Genomic DNA, 26,566 nt, shown 5'->3' with positions numbered 1-26,566 from the left:
TATGTATCAAGTGTAAAAAATTTTAAAAACATAGTTCTTCATCGTCGTGATTATTTGTAAGAAAGTTATAATTTTAAAAGTTTACGTTCAAAATACCTTAAATAGTATTTTGAGCTCTACAAATGCAATTAAAAAAACTAACTATATGAATATAAGCCATGTACCTTTTATCAATAAAAGACGCGCGTTTTATACAAGTCTCCTTGAAGATAAGGTTATTAATATATTTTTATACTATTTTAGTAAGATTAAAAATGTTTTTTTTTCCAAAACTTTTACGATAGGCAAATGCTTCCTCCACAAGCGCTCTCAAGTAGTTTCAAGGAAATTTTAAGTAATTTTTTTAAAAAAAATTCATAAATGGGCCTTGAGTCGATTATTTTGTGGCTCAAATATAAGACTTGATAAGCCAAGTAAATATTTTATACCTCCATTGAGCTGTACATGGCACAAAAGAGAAATCCAAATCATGTTGTCCAAGAAGACAACCCATTCCTTGGAAACCAGAGTGTTAACAACAATTCAGCACAATTTAATTCGCACGGGGTGGCCATATGATGCAAGTAAGAATCTCAGGCTTCTCAGCACTCTGTGTTTAGAAGTTTCCTTGGAAAAAAGAAAAGAAAAAAACGTTGAGTCAGTGAATTTTCTTCGAAAATTCTAAAAAACATAGACTTTCGAGAGAAGAGACACGATGATGTGGAAAAGGAGTCGCGTGAGCCCACCTAATTAGAATGGGAGTCAGTGAATTTTCTTCGAAAATTCCTTTAAAACACCAGACTTTCGAGAGAGAAGAGACACGATGATGTGAAAAAGGAGTCGTGAGCCGACCTAATTATTGATGGTGATCGACCCGACCGCTTATTAAAAAGAAGGGCATCATCGGTAGCCTTCTCACACACATAATTTACTCGCCTCTCTACACATCATCATCATCTTCTGTAGCCTCTCAAAATATCACCAGTTCAAGTTCACTTCATAGCATTCATTCTCTATGGAGCCTAGCGAAACATACGACTGGGTCCCTGCCTGCTCTTTCCAGCCCATGCTGCATCCCGAGTACGAGATCATCAAAGCGGAGTGCGACCCCTGGATCCTGGCCACTGCGGCGCCCGCTTCCCCTGAAGCTGCCCAGTTCCTTCGTGACTGCTTGCTTCCTTTCTTCTGCAGCGTCAGCTATGCCCAATGCGCAGCGCAGCGGTTAGTTCCGATCACCAAGTTGGTGAGCTGGTTCTTCCTCACTGACACCGATGATGACAATCTCTCTATTCGTGGCTGTGCCACTGATCATGTCTGGCAACCACGCCGCAACCTCATCCTCGCATGCTTTGCTGGCCAAACCCTCGATCTTCACCTCTCAGCTGCTGCGGACAGCACCGTAGAAGCAGTCTCGGAAACCCGCAATATCCAAAAAGGGCTTGCTGCCCTGCATGACATCTGGAAGGACATCTCCAGAGACATGCCTCTCAAAATGCAGTCTCGCTTCCTGCAGGCCACCAGACGCTACGTTGATGCCAACATGATCCAAGCTCGATTCCGGAGCACTGGGCGCGTTCCAGGTGTCGACGAGTACGTCAAAGTGATACGCCGGCCCGCTTCGTTAGTTCTGTCATGCCTCATCCTGCTGGAATACGGCCTCCACATCGAGCTGGACGAGGAGACGCTAGAAAGCGAGCTGCTGCTGCAGCTGCACGACGCAGTGGTGGATGATGTAGCGCTGTACAATGATCTGTTCTCTTTTGAAGCTGAGGTGAGCCATGGGGACTACTTCAACCTGCCATCTGTGATCTTCCGGGCACGCGAGGCCGCGCCAGGGTTCACTTTTGCGGACGCGGTGTGGGAGGCTGTGCGCATGGTGGAGGAGGTGGACAAGCTGAGTGCGCAGCTGATGGCCGAGGCCCAGAAGTCAAGCCTCGTAGAGAAGCCTGGAGTGGAAGCCTACCTGCGGGGGCTGGGACTATTAATGGCAGGCAACGTGGAATGGTCTTACCAGACAGCCCGCTACTCGCACACCTGCTCCCCACAAGGCGTCGTGCTTCCGCTGCTGCAGAGCAGGTGGCCTCTCCTCCATCTTAAGAAAAAGAAGTTGCCTATTCAATTGAATGATTCTTCTCAGATCTATTTGGCTTTGCAGTAAGCTGCTCTGATTAATAATGAGACGTCCCCTTATCAATTTTAGCAATGGGTGGGCTAATGCAAGGCATGTTTTAACTAAAGCTGCACTCGCTAAAGCTAATAAAGCAAGGATTTTATCCAAAATGCATTTTTGTTGTTGACCCTAAAGTTTTCTTCTCCTCACTTAAAATTAAGATATAAAAGGATGCTATTTCCTCTTTTTTGGATCTTTGTTGTTTTGCTCACAAACCTTGATCAAATGGCTAGGTATCTGCTGAATTTCTTTCTTTGGTTCTACCATTGGCCGTCGTCGTGAGAGGATGTATGTAATGAGAGATGGATTAATGAAGATAGGTTGCTCACAAGGCCCTTCCCTTGTGGTTCTTCCCCAACTAGTCAATCATCTTCTTCTTGTGTCCATAATCTTGGCATATCGGGATCAGACGTACTAAGAAATTGAGCTATATATACAAATGATTCTTGAACAAGACATCCCACTGCCATACTACCTTCAGGGACGAGCTCTTTGACGAACAAATCCTTTAAGTTTCTTCATAAATCTCTCTAACAAAAACATCCATCGGCTATAGACAACCCCAGCCACAACAATTTCATCAACCACATGAACTAGCAAGTGCAATTGAATGGTTGAAATACTTGTTGGAAAGTATTTCTCAGCCAATGTGTCTCTACTAATCTCTTTCCTTGATATCCAACGTACCACTGCACCAATTTTGTAAATTGTTGCTCTAATGTCATCGTTGAGGCAATCCTTGATGGCTATAGGAAGATGAATTGCAAGAATATGTGCCAATCATGACTCTTCAAGCCACTAAGCTCATTGTCCTTTGTAAATGCTCCCTTCAAGAAATACATGCATCCTATAGGGGTACGAAACTCACGAATGCACTTCTTTACACACCGTTGCTCATCCTTTGTCATGACCCAAGGTGCTTTTGGTAGCTTCACCTTTTCATCTGCTCTATTTTGGGCCCATAAGTGGTGCATGAATTGAACCTCTTGTAAATCATCTCGTTGTGCCTTGCTCTCCTTTGCTCCTGTGATGGTTTTTCGAAGCACCTCGGCTATATTCTTGAAAATGTGCATTGGGTCAAGAAGATGGTTCACTAAAAGGTCATTCTAGTATGGAAGTGGATGAAAATGGATAGACGCTTTATTCCTGGAGGTGTATAGGTTGGATCCAGCTCTCATAAGGTCCTCCAATCACTGCTCTACCATATGCAAGGAGACCTCCCTATAAATCACTCATGCAAAGGATGGTCCACTGGGAGATACTTCTTGTGGCCCTCGTATACTATCTTCTTCATAGATTTTGAGTATCGAGCCTCAAGTTGCCGCCCGCATAATGGACATCCATTATACCCTGACACTGAAAGCCCTATAGAACATCAAAAAAGATTGTATAGCAGGTAAGTTTGGATGATAATTGTGACTTAACATAATATGTTAACAAGCTACAGTATTACTTGAGCACTCTCCATAGCCAGGCCAATCATGCATAGTCCACATAAGTATTCCTCTCAATGTTAGTGCACGTTGTCCAAACCTCTTGGAAATATCATGAACTTCAATGCCCTCCCATAGAACACGAAGCTCCTCAACTAAAGGGACTAAATACACATCCATGTTCTTCACCTTGTACTTTCCAGGAACTATTAAAGACAATAAAAGATGTCCTTTTTTTATCGCTAGCCATGGTGGAAGATTATAGTTAACTAGACAAACAGGCCATGTACTCCATGATGAACTTCATAGACCAAATGGATTCACTTCATCCATGGCTAGTCCAAGTCGAATATGACGAGCCTCCTCCTGAAAGGCTACCCACTTCTCTTCAATGTGCTTCCATGCAGGGGAATCTATTGGCACATGCATAACACCATCCGTGGACCTAGTGTTTACAGTGCCAAGTTATCAATCCTGCAATGGATTTACACTTGAACATTGTTTTAATCCGAGGGATCATGGGAAAGTGTCGTAAAACTTTTGCTGGTACCCTTTCTCCTTGCACATTTTGTCTATATCTCGATGTACCATAATGTGGACATTGTAATGCGTTGTTATATTCTTGTCGATAAAGAATACAATCATTTGGACAAGCATGGTGTGTGTTGTAGTCCATGCAAATCGCGTGCAACATTGCTTTTGCTCGACTACGGTCCACTGGCATCTCATTATCTTCTGGAAATATTTGATCTTTCAATAAGCTGTTACACAAAATAGTCAGGCTAAGAAAATGCATATAAAGGTACATAACTCACTAATTGCATATGATATCATCACTTACGCAAAAAATTTTGATACGCTCGTATCAGACCATCCAAAAATCGATTGCAAGTTCAATATGGATAGGCAAGCGTGTAAAATAGGCACATGTGCTCCACGATATAGTGGAAGACGAGCAAGCCTGTGTAGCTGTTTCTCTTCTTAGGAAGCGTATTCCACACGTCGTGTGTTTTCTTCTGCCCCTTCGTGTTCCAAACATTGAGCTTCTGTTCCATCGTGTAAGGCATTTATCACGTCATCCATGTCATGTTCTAGTATTTGCTCCGAATCCGCCTCAAGTTCCTCGGGTTGTTGGATCACCTCGTTTGCCGCTACGCTTGTTGGTCTCCATTGTTCAGGCCGGATATCCACTGGTTCGTCATTGTTGAAGCATGCATTGCCACTAATTAGATGTTCCAATCGCTCCACCAAAAATATTTTTCATTTTTTTGTATGATCATTGCAAATTTGTGGACGTCAAGCCACTTGGTATTTGCAGCGAGTACATGGGCAAAGTGTCTTCTCCTCTAAATCAATAAAATTTTAGGGTGTGGCGTCATCCATGGTTTCCATATTGATTTGCAAAATAGGAACGAATGCTTATTTTTGGAGGGGAATCCTCCCTCAAGTAATTGTGGAGGGTGTGGTAGTCGGTGATAGGTAATTTGAAATGTCGGGGGAGCGCAAGATCTGCAAAGATTTTGAATTTGAATGAAAAGTAACGATTGTCGAAATAAGCGTCAAAAAGATTATCGAAATATCAGGCCACCATAGCTCATCACATTGCTGCAAATTTAACATGATATCAGAGCCTCTAGCCTAGAATCCATCAAGTTTATGAGCCCATTATCTTGCTAATTACTTGGCTAATTAAGATTAGTAGATAATTAGATTTTTTACCTCTTTTTCAAGTAGCCTCTGTACCCTTAGCTGGTGGAGGATCTCTCTCTCCCTTCACACATAACATTAGCCCAAATCCTTTTAGCCAAACATAGCTACACTCCCCACACATAAGCCAATCAAGACGAATCGCAGAACTGCCTACTGAAGCTACAGAAATTCACGATTTTGCAAGCGCCACTTTTTTGAAGCAAAACTGAGATTTATTCTGTACCAAATGAAATGGATCTAATTCCTCTTGGCCCTAGGGGTTTTCAAGGGTGCTCTACAAGCTGGTGAAGATAGATTTTGATTTGTCTACAATGAGATCCAAGCTCTTTATCAAATCTGCAAGTGACTTCGGTAAAACAGAGATTAAGCATTCAATATTTGGTCAAATCTTATGTTTCTTGGCTTAATCCTCTACTAGACTAATTGCTAATTATGTCCTTGAAAGGATTTGAGCTCATTTGAACTCTAAGGCCTCAGATCTAGACTCCCCACATACTCTATTTTTTGCACACAAAATAGAGGATTAGTTTACTAATTAGTGATTAATCAGTACTAGACTAATTGCTAATTATGTCCTTGAAAGGATTTGAGCTCATTTGAACTCTAAGGCCTCAGATCTGGACTCCCTGCATACTCTGTTTTTTGCACACAAAATAGAGGATTAGTTTGCTAATTAGTGATTAATCAATACTAATCACTATATTTTGGTGCAATTAAGGGTTTAAATTAACCATTAGGTATCTGATACAGATCCCTATAACTTCATATTGTAATTCAGAGATGGTTTGATACTCTAACCATTCCGTACAGATTTGTTACCCTTGGTTTAATATAATTTTTGGTGATTTTATACTGATAAATCTGTGTTATAATCATCACCTAAACACCAGATTGAGTTTTAAAAGAGTAAACACTGCCCTTGAATCTTGAAATTGCATCAAGAGGTAAGACCCCCTTCACATTATCATGAGTACAGCACAAGAGATAGCCAAATTTAATGGAGAGCAGTTTTACACATGGAAGACAAAAACCATGTGTCTACTCATGAGAAAAAATCTGTGGGGGCTAGTTGAGGGAAGAGATGAATGCCCAGAGGTGAGTGGAAAAAATGAGTGGAAGAGCAGGAATGAAAAAGCATTGGGACTTATCGCACTCAATTTAAATGATGAAATCATTCATCACATCACAGGGATACAATGCGCGAAAGATGCATGGGATGAAAATAAATTATTTGGCACACAAGCTAAAAATTCAAAGATAAATCTGTTAATGCAATTCTACAAATTGGATATGAAGGAAAGTGAACCTTTAATCACACACTTGAATAGATATAAAAGCATTAAGCAACAACTGGCAGCTATTGGCAAAAAGGTAGAAGATGATGAGGCACTAGCAGTGCCTCTGAAGAGTGTGGACAAAGGTGAATATGAAAAAATTGTAGCAACACTAAAGAATGTACCTGAATTGAAGCTAAACGAGATAGAAGGAGCTCTACTAGAGCAAGAGACCAGAGGCAAAGAGAAGAAATGGCTGGACTCAATAGCAGGAGAGGAAACAGTATTCCTCACCCAAGGAGGATTCTCTCGAGGACGAGGAAGAGGCAGAGTAGGAGGAAGGACCTTTACTTGTTGCAACAACTGTGGAAAGCCAGGACACATGGCAAGAGACTGCTACAGCAAACCGAGTGGAGAAGGAACAACATTCGCAAACTTCATGGAGGCTCCTAAGGAAGTGGAGTCAGATCATCTTTTCTGAGAGAGAAAGAGAGAGAGAGAGAAACCCCACAACCAAATGTAACCTGCCCCAATAGAGTAAAACCACCTCTAAGCCATCGATGATGTAGGCCATGCGGTAGATGTATGTGTGAGCACTTTAGTCAAGGTCACGGGCACTTGTAGTAGCCTTGGACACATAGAGAGAGAGAGTGTGTGTGTCAAGGACTATGAGTTTAGGGACTTGAGGCACTGGTTGTCAGCAGACTATCAAGTAAGAGAGAAACTTGGTATAGGGTCCAGGTGTGCTAAGAGTATTCACTTGAGGGGAGGTGTTGAAATATACAAGTGAATAGGGTGTGTGCGGGAACAAGCCCTTGGTAAGAGGCTGTAAAAGAGAAACTGTCAATGTGAGAGAAGCTATGAAAAGGTGAGAAGTATCTACTACTAGGAGAGAATAAAGGGTAGCATGAGGAGATTTAGACAGTGTGGAGATATTCTGGGAGAGGTGGAGAGAATCAAGCAAAAGAGGTGGAGTGAATCAAGGAGAAATCAGTGGGATTGGATGCTTGGATGTAAACTCTATAAATCGAGGCATTGGCATAATGAGAATTTGCCGGTTTTTTATTATCCATGCCTACATTAAGCTATCAATTAATTGCTCATCACATCTTAATTATCATCTAATCTCTTTGTTAGTGATGTTGATTCTAGAATTTGATCCACCATAGTTCATCACATTGCTACAAATTTAACACATGTACATGTGATGTAAAATGTCTATGTGTGTAATTATAGGTAATTTTCTTGTTTTTTTGCTTTCTCATTTGTTTTGCAGGTTCTTACTCTCTCCCAAGCTCTTCTCCACCTCCTTCTTTGCCCTCCCTCCCCTCCCCTCCCCTCCCCTACCCTCTCCTCTCCTCTCCTCTCCTCTTGGTTGTTAACTTGGTGTGTGTGTGTTAAAGGATAAACCTCCTTGTGTATCCATGATATTCACACTTTTAGGGTTTTGTATTACTAATTCTTTTCTCAACTTTTTGTTTTTTTTTGTAGGTCTTCTAATCCTCTCTTTCAACTTCATCAAAAAGAAGTAAATTCTTTTCTTTCTTTCCTCTCTTTTTGATTTTGTATGTATGCATTAGGTTCTTAGGGCTTTTGTATGTATGCATGATGGGCAATTTAGCATATTCAATAAGTCCCCAAATTTGGTGATGATGTTGCCCATCATGCTCGAAGAGTAGATTTCAAATATCCAAATTCCGATCACTTATGACTTGATTTGTAAAAATTTCACCATGCACCCGTTTTGTAGAGAGAGAGTACAAATTCTTAAAGAGCCCAATTTGAGTCCAAATTTTCCCTAATGAAGTTTTTTAGCTTATAAGTCACTTAAGCTTTTCAATGTTATAAGCATTTAAAAGCTTATAATTTGATAAACTTTAAAGCTTTCAAAGCTTAAAGCTTAAACTTGTTTTTGAAAGGTTTCTTCATGAGTGTATTACCCGCGGTCTGCATGCGACTATGAGAAAGGAGAAAGAATCTACTAGCGCTTTTGATTTGCCGCCCATGGATGGAAAGGAGAAGGAAAAAAATTTCAAAGTCTTTATTATCCTTTAAAATCTTGAATTTTCCACTTAACTAAATTTTTAATCAAGAAATTTATAGCCAATCGCTTTTTCCTCCAAATTGATTTATGGGCAAGTATCCACTATCCATTATGGAATTCTGTCATAGGCAGTGGTTTAGCAATCTGAAAGTGGAGCCAGTATGCTGATTTTAGTTGTGCAGACAGATTAACAAGAGGTTTAGAAAATTTGAAAATCACTTTTCAAGAAAAAGGATGGTTTTATGGTTATGTAGAGTGGTTTACCATTTCCTTTACCTTATGGTCTTTGCCCTTTAGATAAAAGCCTACAACTCTTGAAACCGTTGATTTATGCTTTCAAATTTTTAATTCTTGCCTCCATCTTCTGAGACCCATGGCTTTGATACCACTGACACGGACACTTCTAGGACTTCTAGGAAAATAGAGACTTGTAAGAAAATATGTTATTCAACCTAATCAACTCATCAAAAACCACAAGTTACATGTAAAATACTTAGCTCATGAAAACAACTCAACATTGGGTGCAATTTTCCCCTCGTGTGTGGTCTCTCCCCTCACATGAGTATTTACATATTTTTTTTCATTCCAAAGTAGCCCATAGCCTCCAAAAATACAAAAAGATACTTTTACTTGCACAGCACTCTCTTAAGCTCAAAATAGAGTGTCCATAAATTAAGGTTAGGGTTAAAGCATATCACACTTTAGAAAAGTATTAAAGTTCAAGTCTAAGGTTATAAATTTAAACTTTCAACATAAATCAAAATGTGCACAAGTTAGCACATGTAGATACAAAGCTTGCTTACAAAAATGTGTGTCAACAAATAAAATTATGTGTATCCTCCTCAATCTTCTAAATTATCTTCACCTATAAAATAGCTAATAGTAAATTGGTAAACAAATATTCCATAAGTATTCTAACCATCACTACACACATGTTTGCCAAGCATAAGCAACCCAAGAATCACACATCCATACAAACCAATTATAACAAACATTGGAGGACCCAATCATACGTAAATCTACAAAAAAATATTAATTTTTATAATGGCATCATCCATGCTATTAACATTATTTGGCATGATGCAAGGATAATCCAAGCATTTTCACGTTATCTAAGAGGGTAGAATAATATTTCTAAGAGAGCTTAAAATATATTCTCATAACATTAGAGTACTTACTTGCAGGACTTGACCTAGAACTAACAAGAATTAGCACGATAGGCTAAAAGAAGGGTAAGCTTCTCCATAGCTTGCTCTTTCCATAGCTCTCTTGAGTGTTAGGAATTGGGTGGATATTGGAGTGCCAACTCCCTTTGGACCACTTGACCTTTCATACTCTCCTTTAGGGATGCTTTCGTGCCCTAGCCAGACTCATCACCGCTAGCTCCTCGGTGCTCAATACAACAAGAACTATGCGAGCTTCACTCCCTATGCAGACCACGACTCTCCATTGGTGTCCAGGCTCGGAAGTGAGTGGTTCCATTGCTAGTGGAGTTAAATAAGCTAGAGGTTAAGGGATACTAATCCACTCCATTGGTTGCAAAATTGATGGAATTAGGAACGAGTGTTAAAGAGAGAAATGTAGAGAGTGTGTGAGTGTTAGAGAGAGAGAGAGAGAGAGAGAGAGAGAGAGAGTTGGCTAGTTTAAGAGAAATAGAGAGAGTTAGAGAGCATAGGAGAGTTTGAGAGAGTTAAAGAGAGAATGACTGAGTGTGTGTGTGTGTGTGTGTGTGTGAGAGAGAGAGAGAGAGAGAGAGAGAGAGAAGAGACTATTATGAGATATTATATATATATCTGTGCAACATATCTTGTATATCTTCAAGGAACTCCTTGATAGATTGTAGCTTCTCCTTCTATAGCCCTACGGCTATAGGAGACCGCATCAGCAGCTGGAAACCATGCATCAACATGAATGGACTAAATCTAGATGCCGAATGTTTTGAACTGTTATAAGCAAACTCTAAATGCAACAGATACTCCTCATAATTGGATTGGCTTTTGCTAACATATGCTCGATGCATATCTTCGAACACTTGGTTACTCTTTTCTGTCTGACAACTACGGATGGTGTGTCGTACTCATACTCAGAGTAGTTTCTAAACTTTTGAAGAATTCACTCCGAAAGTGGATATTGAATTTCCTATCTTAATCAGAGACTATATCTATGGGCAGGCCATATAGTTTGTAGAGATGCTCGATAAACAAACTAGCTAACTCAGGTGTTTTGACCGTCTTCTTAATAGCTATAAACTTGACCATCTTAGTCAATCTGTCAACCACTACCCAAACCGAATCATTTCCTTGATTCATTCGCGTTGGACGAGTGATGAAATCCATGGAAATACTCTCCCATTTCCCTCTAGGAATATCCAATGGTTGTAGTAAACCTCCAACCTTGAGGCGCTCATGCTTATTGACCTTGGATGTCCTTGAACAAACTAGGCTAGTAAAATTGTCGTTTGACTAGTGCATAGGCAAATAACCTAGCAAGGGACCCCCTAGCACGGATTTAATATTCACGTGATCACAAGATTTTTTGTGATAATAACACATGTGAACAAGTTATTCACATGTTCTCATGTTACCGTTCACAAAATAACAGGTCACTTGCCATTTGGGAACCCCTTAAAAGCTTGGCTACACATGGGAATAAGCTATTCACATGTTCTCATGTTACTATCTTCACATAATAGCAGGTCAGTGGCCACCTAAGAAGATTTTTTATGCCTGACAAAGATAATTTTTTAAGACCCTTGTGAAAGCTTTGTGAATATAACATGTGATCACAAGATTTTTTGTGTTATTAACATATGTTATTAACATGTTCACATGTTCTCGTTTACGTCAGTGAAATCCCTGCCCCCTAGAGATGTCAATCTTTTCCTCATCAATGTCATAAGTTTCAGAGGATACACTCCGTATTTCTCCTCGTCAAAGAGATTGTTGGTGGAGTGGTCATACTCATCATCATCAGCCTTTGAGGGCTAATCGCCCCCAAATTAAGTGTCGTCCATCGCTAGGATGGACCTATGAGGTCATCTTCGGACAAGGCAATGTCGTGAGCTATGTCAACACAGGAGTCTATTTGGGCTCTCGCAAGCTCAAAGGCAATAATCCTATCTCAATCCAGCGGGAAGAGACAGCTTGACTCATGCAGTCAAGTTCGGCCCTGGTAGGCCTTAAACGAAGGAAAGCATCCCAAAGAAACCCTCTAAACCACCACACAGTTGGTGACCTACCCTCGCTCATGATTGGAATCTAGATTTTACTAGGTCTTGTTCTTTTTATTTATATTTTTTGTAGATAGTGAAATAAATGCAAAAAAGAATGATAAATAATAAATAAAAATAGGGCAAGTTGATGGAAAGTAGTCACCCAATCCCGTAGAGCGTGCAGGCTATTGAACTTGGCAAAATCCATGGTGAAGCTTTGCGGTGTCGTTGGGGCAAGCTCCTAGGCTCTGTAGCAAGAGTACTCAAAGGGACGACCTGCGCACTATGGTGCGGTCACGCGATCGATGTCGATATCGAGGAAAAGGAGCACCCCGGCACGACGCACTATTGTGGGGAGGTGCAACACCGACGCGGTGCAAGATGGAGAGAATCTTGCAAAAAGAATCTGGCTATTATAGCTGTGGGTGGCCGTCGACTCGTGGCTGACGATTGTGCAGCCCCTCCATAGCAAGCAAATGAATGAGTTTACTATCCTCGCGCTGGCTGGGGGTATGCGTCATTTTTGTTGACGTCGATGTTGTTGCCATTTATTGAGTTTGGCATAGCTGCTTTTGTCCTTGCCCGCCTTGCCTTGCTCGCTGTTGTCCCACGCAGCCCTCTTTAGTATGCCGGCTAGCCTTGGTGCTACCTAAGAGGTCTGCACCTCTCCCGCGTAGATTGTGCTGTAGAGAGCAAACGAGAGAGAGAGTATGGTGCCTTTTTTCTCCCCTGAGTATGGTTGTAGTTAAGAGCAGGTAAGAGAGAGATAAGATGGTGGCAGCGGTTGAGGTGCATGAGCGTGCTCCCTCCTTCCTCCTCCTCCTCCAGTCAAGCTTCCATCATTCCTCTCCCCCTTGTCGTGCTGCTCCACACACAAAAAAAGATAAGGTCCTTCCAATGATTGGACCCCAAATGATTAAGGTGGGTCCAACCCCTGTTCACGCGGGTTGGTACCTCGCTTTGATACCAATGTTATACTCATGTAACTGGTGTGGCAACGACACTTGTGGAGGAGGAGATGAGGCTATGGATCACCATCCAGCTTGAGAGAGAATGGGGATAGCATCCCCATTGCCGAGAATGTATAAGGGTCTTCCTTCCCACACATGCCCAGCTGCCCATGGATCTCTGTCCCATGCGCCAGGATGTGAAGGGAGTGTCCAAACAAAGGGCCTTATGTGTATAGCCAAACCTTCATAGAAAAGATCAAAGGGGAGCTTAATAAGCTCATAGATACAAATTTCATTATTGAAATTGAGCATACTGAATCGGTGTCTCCCATTGTAGTTGTACCCAAAAAGAATGGCAAACTTTTTCTTTGCGAGAACTTGAGAAAGGTGATGCGTCTACCCTCTCCCTATCATAGATCATGTGCTCAAATGAGTAGTAGGTAAGGCAGAATATAGCTTTTTAGATGCTTTTTCCTGCGATAGCCATGTCTCAATACACCCTGTAGATTGGCACAAGACATCATTCACCATTGAGTGGGAAGCGTTTGCTTACAAGGTTATGCCTTTGGCTTGACTAATTCTCATGTAACTTTTCAAAGATTGATGTGTCATGCTTTCAAGGAATACCTAAGGGTTTTTCTTGAAATCTTCATGGATGCCTTGTGCATACACTGAACTAAGTGCGTTAAGCATATAGCTCACTTGAAAATAAATCTTTCAAAAGTGCCACCTTTATTGCATATGTCTAAACTTTGAGAAATGCAAATTCATGGTAAGCCCGGCCAAGATATTAGGACATATTGTGTCCCGAAATGGCATTACAACGGTGACTAATGCATACACTCGACTAAGTATATAGCCTACTTTAAAAAAATCTTTCAAAAGTGTCGCCTTTATTGAATCTATCCTTTTAGTGCGGGCTGGCTATTTTGGATTTCTTACCGAGGAAATTGTTTGAACGTAACAATTGACATTACAAAGCTGAGTGTGAGAGGAGAGAGAGGGGAGGCCACAAGGGGAAATTTTCACGTTAAAATGACAATGAATTTCAAGTGCTTGTAGATGGATTATTGTTTGCACTCCTCTCTTTAGAATTAAGAAGAGAGAGAGAGACTTGAGCAAGTGTCCAAGAAGACACCCAATTCCTTGGAAACCAAAGTGTTAAAAATAATTCAACGTTGATTGTAATTCGCAAGCAAGAGTCTCAGGCTTCTCAGCATAGCAAACTGTACTATGTGTTTAGAGGCTTCTAAGTTTCCTTGAAAATTCCCAAAAAAAAACGTTGAGTCAATGAATTTTCTTTGAAAATTCTAAAACACATTGACTTTCGAGAGAAGAGACACGATGATGATATGGAGAAGGAGTCGTGAAATGTTGTAGTGAGGGTACTATAGTTGGCTGGAACAACTGGTGTATTTGTTATGGAGGAGACACTATTAAATTACCACTTTCCTTTCTCTTTCTCTCACTTGTTTCCTTTCTCTTTCTCTCACTTGTTTCCTCCTCTTCTCGCATTCTCACTATGCAGTTATCAAGCTTCTCTATCTTATGTGGTGCTTGATGTGATGAGAATTTTGTCAGTTCTTCTTCTTCTTCTGGTTAATTTAGAAGCCACGCAATCTTCAAACTATTATTTCTCTCTAGAAACTCTACACAAAGAAGCAAATGTGAAGCACCCTCTCTTTCTTTCTCTCTAAAATGCAATAAAAAAAGGATAATCACCTAAGCTTATCCACCAGTGGAAAAAAAGAACGTGAACATCTTGTCCTAACCCTTTTTTCATAACTAGGCTCTAATTACCCAAAAAGTCCTAATTAATTAAACTAGCTCATTTCCTAAGAGTCGTCTAGTCCTAGGGACCCTAATACCAAACAAGGGCATTTCATAGTAGCAAAAATATTTAGTCCATGATTTGGGCAAGAAATGAGTACTACTAAGGATTAATGTATACATAAAAGATACTCAAACTCAAATTTATATTAGTCTTGTAAGATTACTTTTGTAGCTTTTTAAGAGTTTTAGAAAAAATTCATTTCTTTTCTATGATATTGTCTCAAAGAAATTCCTAGCGAGGAAATACTCTCAACATAAGATATTAGTGGAAAAAATATGTATCAAGTGTAAAAAATTTTAAAAACATAGTTCTTCATCGTCGTGATTATTTGTAAGAAAGTTATAATTTTAAAAGTTTACGTTCAAAATACCTTAAATAGTATTTTGAGCTCTACAAATGCAATTAAAAAAACTAACTATATGAATATAAGCCATGTACCTTTTATCAATAAAAGACGCGCGTTTTATACAAGTCTCCTTGAAGATAAGGTTATTAATATATTTTTATACTATTTTAGTAAGTTTAAAAATGTTTTTTTTTCCAAAACTTTTACGATAGGCAAATGCTTCCTCCACAAGCGCTCTCAAGTAGTTTCAAGGAAATTTTAAGTATTTTTTTTTAAAAAATTTCATAAATGGGCCTTGAGTCGATTATTTTGTGGCTCAAATATAAGACTTGATAAGCCAAGTAAATATTTTATACCTCCATTGAGCTTACATGGCACAAAAGAGAAATCCAAATCATGTTGTCCATGAAGACAACCCATTCCTTGGAAACCAGAGTGTTAACAACAATTCAGCACAATGTAATTCGCACGGGGTGGCCATATGATGCAAGTAAGAATCTCAGGCTTCTCAGCACTCTGGGTTTAGAAGTTTCCTTGGAAAAAAGAAAAGAAAAAAAACGTTGAGTCAGTGAATTTTCTTCGAAAATTCTAAAAACCATAGACTTTCGAGAGAAGAGACACGATGATGTGGAGGAGGAGTCGTGAGCCCACCTAATTAGAATGGGAGTCTGTGAATTTTCTTCGAAAATTCCTTTAAAATACCAGACTTTCGAGAGAGAAGAGACACGATGATGTGAAAAAGGAGTCGTGAGCCGACCTAATTATTGATGGTGATCGACCCGACCGCTTATTAAAAAGAAGGGCATCATCGGTAGCCTTCTCACACACATAATTTACTCGCCTCTCTACACATCATCATCATCTTCTGTAGCCTCTCAAAATATCACCAGTTCAAGTTCCACTTCATAGCATTCATTCTCTATGGAGCCTAGCGAAACATACGACTGGGTCCCTGCCTGCTCTTTCCAGCCCATGCTGCATCCCGAGTACGAGATCATCAAAGCGGAGTGCGACCCCTGGATCCTGGCCACTGCGGCGCCCGCTTCCCCTGAAGCTGCCCAGTTCCTTCGTGACTGCTTGCTTCCTTTCTTCTGCAGCGTCAGCTATGCCCAATGCGCAGTGCAGCGGTTAGTTCCGATCACCAAGTTGGTGAGCTGGTTCTTCCTCACTGACACCGATGATGACAATCTCTCTATTCGTGGCTGTGCCACTGATCATGTCTGGCAACCACGCCGCAACCTCATCCTCGCATGCTTTGCTGGCCAAACCCTCGATCTTCACCTCTCAGCTGCTGCGGGGACAGCACCGTAGAAGCAGTCTCGGAAACCCGCAATATCCAAAAAGGGCTTGCTGCCCTGCATGACATCTGGAAGGACATCTCCAGAGACATGCCTCTCAAAATGCAGTCTCGCTTCCTGCAGGCCACCAGACGCTACGTTGATGCCAACATGATCCAAGCTCGATTCCGGAGCACTGGGCGCGTTCCAGGTGTCGACGAGTACGTCAAAGTGATACGCCGGCCCGCTTCGTTAGTTCCGTCATGCCTCATCCTGCTGGAATACGGCCTCCACATCGAGCTGGACGAGGAGACGCTAGAAAGCGAGCTGCTGCTGCAGCTGCACGACGCAGTGGTGGATCATGTAGCGCTGTACAATGATCTGTTCTCTTTTGAAGCTGAGGTGAGCCATGGGGACTACTTCAACCTGCCATCTGTGATCTTCCGGGCACGCGAGGCCGCGCCAGGGTTCACTTTTGCGGACGCGGTGTGGGAGGCTGTGCGCATGGTGGAGGAGGTGGACAAGCTGAGTGCGCAGCTGATGGCCGAGGCCCAGAAGTCAAGCCTCGAAGAGAAGCCTGGAGTGGAAGCCTACCTGCGGGGGCTGGGACTATTAATGGCAGGCAACGTGAAATGGTCTTACCAGACAGCCCGCTACTCGCACACCTGCTCCCCACAAGGCGTCGTGCTTCCGCTGTGCTGCAGAGCAGGTGGCCTCTCCTCCATCTTAAGAAAAAGAAGTTGCCTATTCAACTGAATGATTCTTCTCAGATCTATTTGGCTTTGCAGTAAGCTGCTCTGATTAATAATGAGACGTCCCCTTATCAATTTTAGCAATGCGTGGGCTAATGCAAGGCATGTTTTAACTAAAGCTGCACTCGCTAAAGCTAATAAAGCAAGGATTTTATCCAAAAATGCATTTCTGTTGTTGACCCTAAAGTTTTCTTCTCCTCACTTAAAATTAAGATATATAAGGATGCTATTTCCTCTTTTTTGGATCTTTGTTGTTTTGCTCACAAACCTTGATCAAATGGCTAGGTATCTGCTGAATTTCTTTCTTTGGTTCTACCATTGGCCGTCGTCGTGAGAGGATGTATGTAATGAGAGATGGATTAATGAAGATAGGTTGCTCACAAGGCCTTTCCCTTGTGGTTCTTCCCCAACTAGTCAATCATCTTCTTCTTGTGTCCATAATCTTGGCATATCGGGATCAGACGTACTAAGAAATTGAGTTATATATACAAATGATTCTTGAACAAGACATCCCACTGCCATACTACCTTCAGGGACGAGCTATTTGACGAACAAATCCTTTAAGTTTCTTCATAAATCTCTCTAACAAAAACATCCATCGGCTATGGACAACCCCGGCCACAACAATTTCATCAACCACATGAACTAGCAAGTGCAATTGAATGGTTAAAATACTTGTTGGAAAGTATTTCTCAGCCAATGTGTCTCTACTAATCTCTTTCCTTGATATCCAACGTACCACTGCACCAATTTTATAAATTGTTGCTCTAATGTCATCGTTGAGGCAATCCTTGATGGCTATAGGAAGATGAATTGCAAGAATATGTGCCAATCATGACTCTTCAAGCCACTAAGCTCATTGTCCTTTGTAAATGCTCCCTTCAAGAAATACATGCATCCTATAGGGGTACGAAACTCACGAATGCACTTCTTTACACACCGTTGCTCTCCTTTCTCCTTTCTCCTTGGGATCATGGGAAAGTGTCGTAAAACTTTTGCTGGTACCCTTTCTCCTTGCACATTTTGTCTATATCTCGATGTACCATAATGTGGACATTGTAATGCGTTGTTATATTCTTGTCGATAAAGAATACAATCATTTGGACAAGCATGGTGTGTGTTGTAGTCCATGCAAATCGCGTGCAACATTGCTTTTGCTCGACTACGGTCCACTGGCATCTCATTATCTTCTAGAAATATTTGATGTTTCAATAAGCTGTTACACAAAATAGTCAGGCTAAGAAAATGCATATAAAGGTACATAACTCACTAATTGCATATGATATCATCACTTACGCAAAAAATTTTCATACGCTCGTATGAGACTATCCAAAAAACGATTGCAAGTTCAATATGGATAGGCAAGCGTGTAAAATAGGCACATGTGCTCCACGATATAGTAGAAGACGAGCAAGCCTGTGTAGCTGTTTCTCTTCTTAGGAAGCGTATTCCACACGTCGTGTGTTTTCTTCTGCCCCTTCGTGTTCCAAACATTGAGCTTCTGTTCCATCGTGTAAGGCATTTATCACGTCATCCATGTCATGTTCTAGTATTTGCTCCGAATCCGCCTCAAGTTCCTCGGGTTGTTGGATCACCTCGTTTGCCGCTACTCTTGTTGGTCTCCATTGTTCAGGCCGGATATCCACTGGTTTGTCATTGTTGAAGCGTGCATTGCCACTAATTAGATGTTCCAATCGCTCCACCAAAAATATTCTCCATTTTTTTGTATGATCATTGCAAATTTGTGGACGTCGAGCCACTTGGTATTTGCAGCGAGTACATGGGCAAAGTGTCTTCTCCTCTAAATCAATAAAATTTTAGGGTGTGGCGTCATCCATGGTTTCCATATTGATTTGCAAAATAGGAACGAATGCTTATTTTTGGAGGGGAATCCTCCCTCAAGTAATTGTGGAGGGTGTGGTAGTCGGTGATAGGTAATTTGAAATGTCAGGGGAGCGCAAGATCTGGAAAGATTTTGAATTTGAATGAAAAGTAACGATTGTCGAAATAAGCGTCAAAAAGATTATCAAAATATCAGGCCACCATAGCTCATCACATTGCTGCAAATTTAACATGATATCAGAGCCTAGCCTAGAATCCATCAAGTTTATGAGCCCATTATCTTGCTAATTACTTAGCTAATTAGGATTAGTAGATAATTAGATTTTTTACCTCTTTTTCAAGTAGCCTCTGTACCCTTAGCTGGTGGAGGATCTCTCTCTCCCTTCACACATAACATTAGCCCAAATCCTTTTAGCCAAACATAGCTACACTCCCCACACATAAGCCAATCAAGACGAATCGCAGAACTGCCTACTGAAGCTACAGAAATTCACGATTTTGCAAGCACCACTTTTTTGAAGCAAAACTGAGATTTATTCTGTACCAGATGAAATGGATCTAATTCCTCTTGGCCCTAGGGGTTTTCAAGGGTGCTCTACAAGCTGGTGAAGACAGATTTTGATTTGTCTACAATGAGATCCAAGCTCTTCATCAAATCTGCAAGTGACTTCGGTAAAACAGAGATTAAGCATTCAATATTTGGTCAAATCTTATGTTTCTTGGCTTAATCCTCTACTAGACTAATTGCTAATTATGTCCTTGAAAGGATTTGAGCTCATTTGAACTCTAAGGCCTCAGATCTGGACTCCCTACATACTCTGTTTTCTGCACACAAAATAGAGGATTAGTTTGCTAATTAGTAATTAATCAATACTAATCACTATATTTTGGTGCAATTAAGGGTTTAAATTAACCATTAGGTATCTGATACAGATCCCTATAACTTCATATTGTAATTCAGAGATGGTTTGATACTCTAACCATTCTGTACAGATTTGTTACCCTTGGTTTAATGTAATTTTTGGTGATTTTATACTGATAAATCTGTGTTATAATCATCACCTAAACACCAGATTGAGTTTTAAAAGGGTAAACACTGCCCTTGAATCTTGAAATTGCATCAAGAGGTAAGACCCCCTTCACATCATCATGAGTACAGCACAAGAGATAGCCAAATTTAATGGAGAGGAGTTTTACACATGGCAGACAAAAATCATGTATCTACTCATGAGGAAAAAACTGTGGTGGGGGCTAGTTGAGGGAAGAGATGAATGCCCAGAGGTGAGAGGGAAAAATGAGTGGAAGAGCAGGAATGAAAAAGCATTGGGACTTATCGCACTCAATTTAAATGATGAAATCATTCATCACATCACAGGGATACAATGCGCGAAAGATGCATGGGATGAAAATAAATTATTTGGCACACAAGCTAAAAATTCAAAGATAAATCTGTTAATGCAATTCTACAAATTGGATATGAAGGAAAGTGAACCTTTAATCACACACTTGAATAGATATAAAAGCATTAAGCAACAACTGGCAGCTATTGGCAAAAAGGTAGAAGATGATGAGGCACTAGCAGTGCCTCTGAAGAGTGTGGACAAAGGTGAATATGAAAAAATTGTAGCAACACTAAAGATTGTACCTGAATTGAAGCTAAACGAGATAGAAGGAGCTCTACTAGAGCAAGAGACCAGAGGCAAAGAGAAGAAATGGCTGGACTCAACAGCAGGAGAGGAAACAACATTCTTCACCCAAGGAGGATTCTCTCGAGGACGAGGAAGAGGCAGAGTAGGAGGAAGGACCTTTACTTGTTGCAACAACTGTGGAAAGCCAGGACACATGGCAAGAGACTGCTCTACAGCAAACCCAGTGGAGAAGGAACAACATTCGCAAACTTCATGGAGGCTCCTAAGGAAGTGGAGTCAGATCATCTTTTCTGAGAGAGAAAGAGAGAGAGAGAAACCCCACAACCAAATGTAACCTGCCCCAATAGAGTAAAACCACCTCTAAGCCATCGATGATGTAGGCCATGCGGTAGATGTATGTGTGAGCACTTTAGTCAAGGTCATGCGCACTTGTAGTAGCCTTGGACACATAGAGAGAGAGAGTGTGTGTGTCAAGGACTTTGAGTTTAGGGACTTGAGGCACTGGTTGTCGGCAAACTATCAAGTAAGAGAGAAACTTGGTATAGGGTCCAGGTGTGCTAAGAGTATTCACTTGAGGGGAGGTGTTGAAATATACAAGTGAATAGGGTGTGTGCGGGAACAAGCCCTTGGTAAGAGGCTGTAAAAGAGAAACTGTCAATGTGAGAGAAGCTATGAAAAGGTGAGAAGTATCTACTACTGGGAGAGAATAAAGGGTAGCATGAGGAGATTTAGGCGGTGTGGAGATATTCTGGGAGAGGTGGAGAGAATCAAGCAAAAGAGGTGGAGTGAATCAAGGAGAAATCAGTGGGATTGGATGCTTGGATGTAAACTCTATAAATTGAGGCATTGCCATAATGAGAATTTGTCAGTTTTTGATTATCCATGCCTACATTAAGCTATCAATTAATTGCTCATCACATCTTAATTATCATCTAATCTCTTTGTTAGTGATGTTGATTCTAGAATTTGATCCACCAAAGTAAATCACATTGCTACAAATTTAACACATGTACATGTGATGTAAAATGTCTATGTGTGTAATTATAGGTAATTTTCTTGTTTTTTTGCTTTCTCATTTGTTTTGCAGGTTCTTACTCTCTCCCAAGCTCTTCTCCACCTCCTTCTTTGCCCTCCCTCCCCTCCCCTCCCCTACCCTCCCCTCTCCTCTCCTCTCCTCTTGGTTGTTAACTTGGTGTGTGTGTGTTAAAGGATAAACCTCCTTGTGTATCCATGATATTCACACTTTTAGGGTTTTGTATTACTAATTCTTTTCTCAACTTTTTGTTTTTTTTTGTAGATCTTCTAATCCTCTCTTTCAACTTCATCAAAAAGAGGTAAATTCTTTTCTTTCTTTCCTCTCTTTTTGATTTTGTATGTATGCATTAGGTTCTTAGGGCTTTTGTATGTATGCATTACTAATCCTTTCCTCACCCTTTTATTGGTTTTGTAGGTCTTCTAATCTTCTCTTTCAACTTTTTATCCTCTCTTTCCTCTATTTTTATCTACCAAGAAGAGGGGTTTTATTTTGTAGGTCCTCTATGTATAGAGCTTAATGCATGCATATAGCTTAATCTATGCATTAAGCTCTATTCGTAGAGCTTAATACATAGATTAGGCTCTATGCATGCATTCATAATGCATAGAGATATATGAATAGATTAAGCCCTATGCATAGAGCTTAATGCATGCATAGAGCTTAATCTATGCATGCATTAAGCTCTATGCATGCATGCTTAATGCATAGTGCCGGGGTATGGTTTAGTTTAGGATAGCATGGCTTGCATAGTGCTTTATGCATAAGGCCTCATGCATAGCTTTATGCTTAAAGCTTTATACATAAGGCCTCATGCATGCTTTATGCATAAGCTTTAGCATACCTTGCATAAGGCTTGCATAGCGGCATAGTTTGCATAAGCTTTAGCATAGCTTGCATAAGCTTTTGTAAGTATGCATTACTAATCCTTTCCTCACCCTTTTGTTGGTTTTGTAGGTCATCTAATCCTCTTTTTGAACATCACAAAAAGAGGTAAGTGCCTTTCTATATTTCCTCTATTATTATTGCATCCTTGGGTGCTGGGGATTTGTTTTGTAAGTTTGCGCATAAGCATTATGCATAATGCTCATTCATGCTTTATGCATAAGCCTCATGCATAGATTTATGCATCAGGCCTCATGCATAGTTTTATGCTTAAGGCCTTATGCATAGTGCTTTATGCATAAGCCTTATGCATAATGCTTTATGCATAAGCTTTATGCATAAGGCCTCATGCTGCATAGCTTTATGCATAAGGCCTTATGTATAGCTTTGTAGGTTTGCGCATAAGCTTTATGCATAATCTTTATGCATAAGCTTTATGCATAATCTTTATGCATAAGCTTTATGCATAATTCTCATGCATGCTTTTTGCATAATCTTTATGCATAAGCTTTATGCATTAGCCTCATGCATAGCTTTAAGCATAGGCTTTATGCATAAGGCCTCATACATAAATGAATGAATGTTGAGGGATATTTCATGTGTATGCTCTTATTAAAGTGTCCATGTGTTCTTTGTTATGTGTGTGTAGAAACATGTCTCATACTCCAGATGAGACACCGGCGGGTTACTCTCCATATGCCATGTTGTCTGACCAGTTTATGGTTTTTTTAGCACAAGCCACACCCGAGCAAAGAGCGATGGCACAACAATATTTTGGGAGAGGGGTGGGCACGTCAGCCGCACCATCGGGACCACCACCGCTAGCCCTAGTTCACTTGTACAAACCCCACAAAGAGCTGCCCAGAACCCCTCGATTGCTCATCCACTCGCAGAGGACAAGGCTCTGGAGTAGTGGAGGTGGAGGCGGTTGTTGTCCAAGTGGGGGCACGGATGGGTATGCGCCCCCACATGAGCGTCCTTTTCCATCTAGCGCCAGAAGCACTCCATGCTCGCGATCATCTCGCGACATTTCGACACACAGCCCTCACCCGCCGATGGGGGAAAAAATATTACATAATTGTCAATGGCAATGTGGTTTTGGATAATGTCAGACAAGAGATGAAGAGCCGCATCCGCGAGCTTTGCCACATTGTCTTTGCAAATGAATTTATGACTTTATGATGGCCAAAGTTGGATAAAGATAAGAAAGATAGAGTCATAAATCAAAGCAAGGATGAGTACAAGCCGGTCGGCGATAGTAATGTCGCCCCCATAAGGTGGATAAAGGACCACAAGGTGGACGCCATGAAACATTGACGGGGAGATGTGACTAGGAGAGTGAAGGCAAGGGGTGAGAAGCCTTGGTAAAATGAGCACCGGGGATTGGAATGAGGAGAAGCAAAAGCATGCAAGAAATCCCCAATGCTACAAGCAACAAGAGCCCGAATGGAGAGCATAGGAAGCTCTCACCTTGGAAGCGGCGGTTGGGATGCATTCCATGTCTACTTTGTAAGTATCAATGCTTATCTTGTATGTTTCATTTGATGTTATGTCTACTTTGCAAGTATCAATGCTTATCTTGTTGTTTTGGTACTTTTAGAATCAAGTGGTTGGTCGACTGGCAACAGGAGAAGAGGAGGACATTGGTCGCCACCACCATAACACGTACTTTCTTTTGGAGAAGCTTGAGTGAGAAGGCGCCAACCTCAATTGGGGGCGCATTGTAGATATGGTAAGTGCGGCAGGGTCGAAATGTCGGTTGAAATGTCAGTCGAAATGTCAGTCAAAATGATAGTCAAAATATCAGTTGAAAAAAGCATGGAAAACATTATTATTTCGATGCATGTATCGGCACTTATTTTGACGTTTCCATTTTGATGCTTTTTTTGACGCATATTTTAATGCTTCCAGGATTTTAAGCTTAGTTCTAAACCGTCGAAAAAAACATGGATAATGACCCCGCCTCTTGTAGTGTTTATGCATACGGCTTATGAATAAGCCGCATACATGAGACTTGTGCACAAAGCCACATGCATAAAGCTTATGCATGAGACTTAGGCATTATCCATAAGTCTCTAAGCATAGCCTTTAGAGAGCTATATGCATAAGTCTCATGCATGAGGCTAATACATAAGCTTTATGCATAAGGCTTATGAATAAGCCACATACATGAGACTTGTGCACAAATCCTCATGTATAAAGCTTATGCATGAGACTTAGGCATTAGCCATAAGCATCTAAGCATAGCCTTGAGAGAGCTATGCATCTCTCAAGAGGTGGCCATATGCCTCTGCATTTACATTTATATGAGGATTATGCTTGCCTAAAGCTTATGCATTCATTAGGAAAAGAGGGAACTCATTTTGGGGCCCTGTAAGAAATTCACGATTTTCTTATTTTTCTTCACCCAAAATCATCAGAAATATTAAAGCAAGTACATGCAACTACAGAGATTCACCGAAAAATGCGTTTTGGTGTCAGTCTGGTAGCAGGTGATTTGGACATCGCCGGCGCGTCCGGAACAATCGAAAACCCCCAAAACGACATTGGAAGCGCTGAAAACGGGCATCCCCAGAGGCTCGGAAAAGGCCGAAAAGGGCCGGCCAGGAAAATTCACTGGGAAAAGCAATTTGGTGTCAGTCTGGCAGACAGCAGACTGACACCAAATCGCTTTTCCCAGTGAGTTTTCCTGGCCGGCCCTTTTCAGCCTTTTTCGGGCCTCCAGATGCCCGTTTTCAGCGCTTCCGGTGTCGTTTTGGGGGTTTTGGTCCGCTCTCTGAACACGCCAGCGATGTCCGAATCACCAAATTTTGCATTGCAAATCCTGCACATCGAAGATGACAATATCAATTATAATAAATGAAAAAGATATCTTCATTCAATGCAAACTCACCGTTCTCTATCTGAATATGACTTTTATTCTTTTTTCCTCTTATTTATTATTTCCTCCAACGTTACATTGGCCCTCCATTGATTGGTCGAGGGCTATTTTTCCTAAACCCTAAAAGGCCCCAAAATGAGTTCCGATTTTTACTAATGAGCCATATGAAAAAGCCTCGTGCATGAGACAAATGCATAAGCCTCATGCATGAGGCCTATACATTGGCTATATGCATAAGTCTCATGTATGTAGCTTATGAATAAGGTTTATGAATGCCTAAAGCTTATGAATGCATGCTAGTCGTCTCCACAATGCCTAGGCATGCCAATAGATTCCAACGCATGTCGATAGCTACCTAGGCATGCCAGTAGCTTCCAATGTATATCGGTAGCTCCCAATGTATGTCAAGTGCTACCACTAGGAGGTTCCAATGTATGCCGAGTACTACCTAGGCATACCGGTAGCTTCCAGTGTTGGTTGCTACCCAGGCATAAGTCTCATGTATGTAGCTTATGCATAAGGTTTATGAATGCCTAAAGCTTATGAATGCATGCTGGTAGCCTCCAATGCCTAGGCATGCCGATAGATTCCAATGCATGTCGGTAGCTACCTAGGCATGCCAGTAGCTTCCAATGTATATCGGTAGCTCCCAATGTATGTGAAGTGCTACTTGTATCACTAGGAGGTTCCAATGTATGCCGAGTACTACCTAGGCATACCGGTAGCTTCCAGTGTTGGGTGCTATACCCAGGCATGCCAATAGCTCCCAATGCATGTCGGGTGATACTAGCATGTATGAAGAGCTTCCAATGCATGTCGGGTGCTACATAGGCATGCCAATATCTCCCAATGCATGCTGGTAACTCCCAATGCTTGTCGGGAGCTACTAGCATACACTAGGAGCTTCCAATGCATGTCGGGTGCTACCTATGCATGCTGATAGCTCCCAATGCATGTCGCTAGGATCTTCCAATGCATGTTGGGTTCTACCTAGGCATGCCTACAGCTTCCAATGAACCTGAACAAGTAAAAAAAAACCCCAACTTGAACAGGGTGACTTTTGCCCAGACAGGAAGCCTGTCTGGGCAAAAGTCACCTTGTTCAAGTTGGGGGTCTTTCTGCCTTTGTAAACCTTCCTCTCAACCATATGTATCAATATTTTTTATTTTAATATTATTTAGTTGTAAATTGCATGGTGATAGCAAGGCTACTGTCAAAAAACCTCATCCAACCCTTGTCAATGTAGAAACTCACTTAGAATTTGTTGGGATCAATTTCTGAATATAAAAGAATAAA

At 41.1% G+C, this 26,566-nt stretch overlaps 2 protein-coding genes across 2 annotated transcripts; both read left to right on the top strand.

Moving 5' to 3' along the window:
- Positions 1–994: 994 nt before the first annotated feature.
- LOC147629759 (microbial Terpene synthase-like protein 13) lies at positions 995–2,137 on the top strand. Its single transcript, XM_086810974.1, has one exon. The coding sequence runs from the start codon at positions 995–997 to the stop codon at positions 2,135–2,137; it is 1,143 nt and encodes a 380-aa protein (XP_086667100.1).
- Positions 2,138–16,339: 14,202 nt separating this feature from the next.
- Positions 16,340–16,984, top strand: LOC147629758 (microbial Terpene synthase-like protein 13). Its single transcript, XM_086810973.1, has one exon. It carries the CDS (start codon positions 16,340–16,342, stop codon positions 16,982–16,984), a length of 645 nt encoding a protein of 214 aa, XP_086667099.1.
- The last annotated feature ends 9,582 nt before the right edge of the window (positions 16,985–26,566 follow it).

Source organism: Cibotium barometz, chromosome 17, assembly GCF_041138505.1.
Source record: "Cibotium barometz isolate CiBa-2024 chromosome 17, ASM4113850v1, whole genome shotgun sequence".
Lineage (NCBI taxonomy): Eukaryota > Viridiplantae > Streptophyta > Polypodiopsida > Cyatheales > Cibotiaceae > Cibotium > Cibotium barometz.
The sequence above is the reverse complement of the archived record's forward strand: the minus strand, read 5'-3'. Positions and strand labels throughout refer to the sequence as shown.

Excerpts from the sequence above, each read along its gene's own strand:
- LOC147629759 (XM_086810974.1), top strand. The coding sequence starts at position 995 with ATGGAGCCTAGCGAAACATACGACTGGGTCCCTGCCTGCTCTTTCCAG.
- LOC147629758 (XM_086810973.1), top strand. The coding sequence starts at position 16,340 with ATGCCTCTCAAAATGCAGTCTCGCTTCCTGCAGGCCACCAGACGCTAC.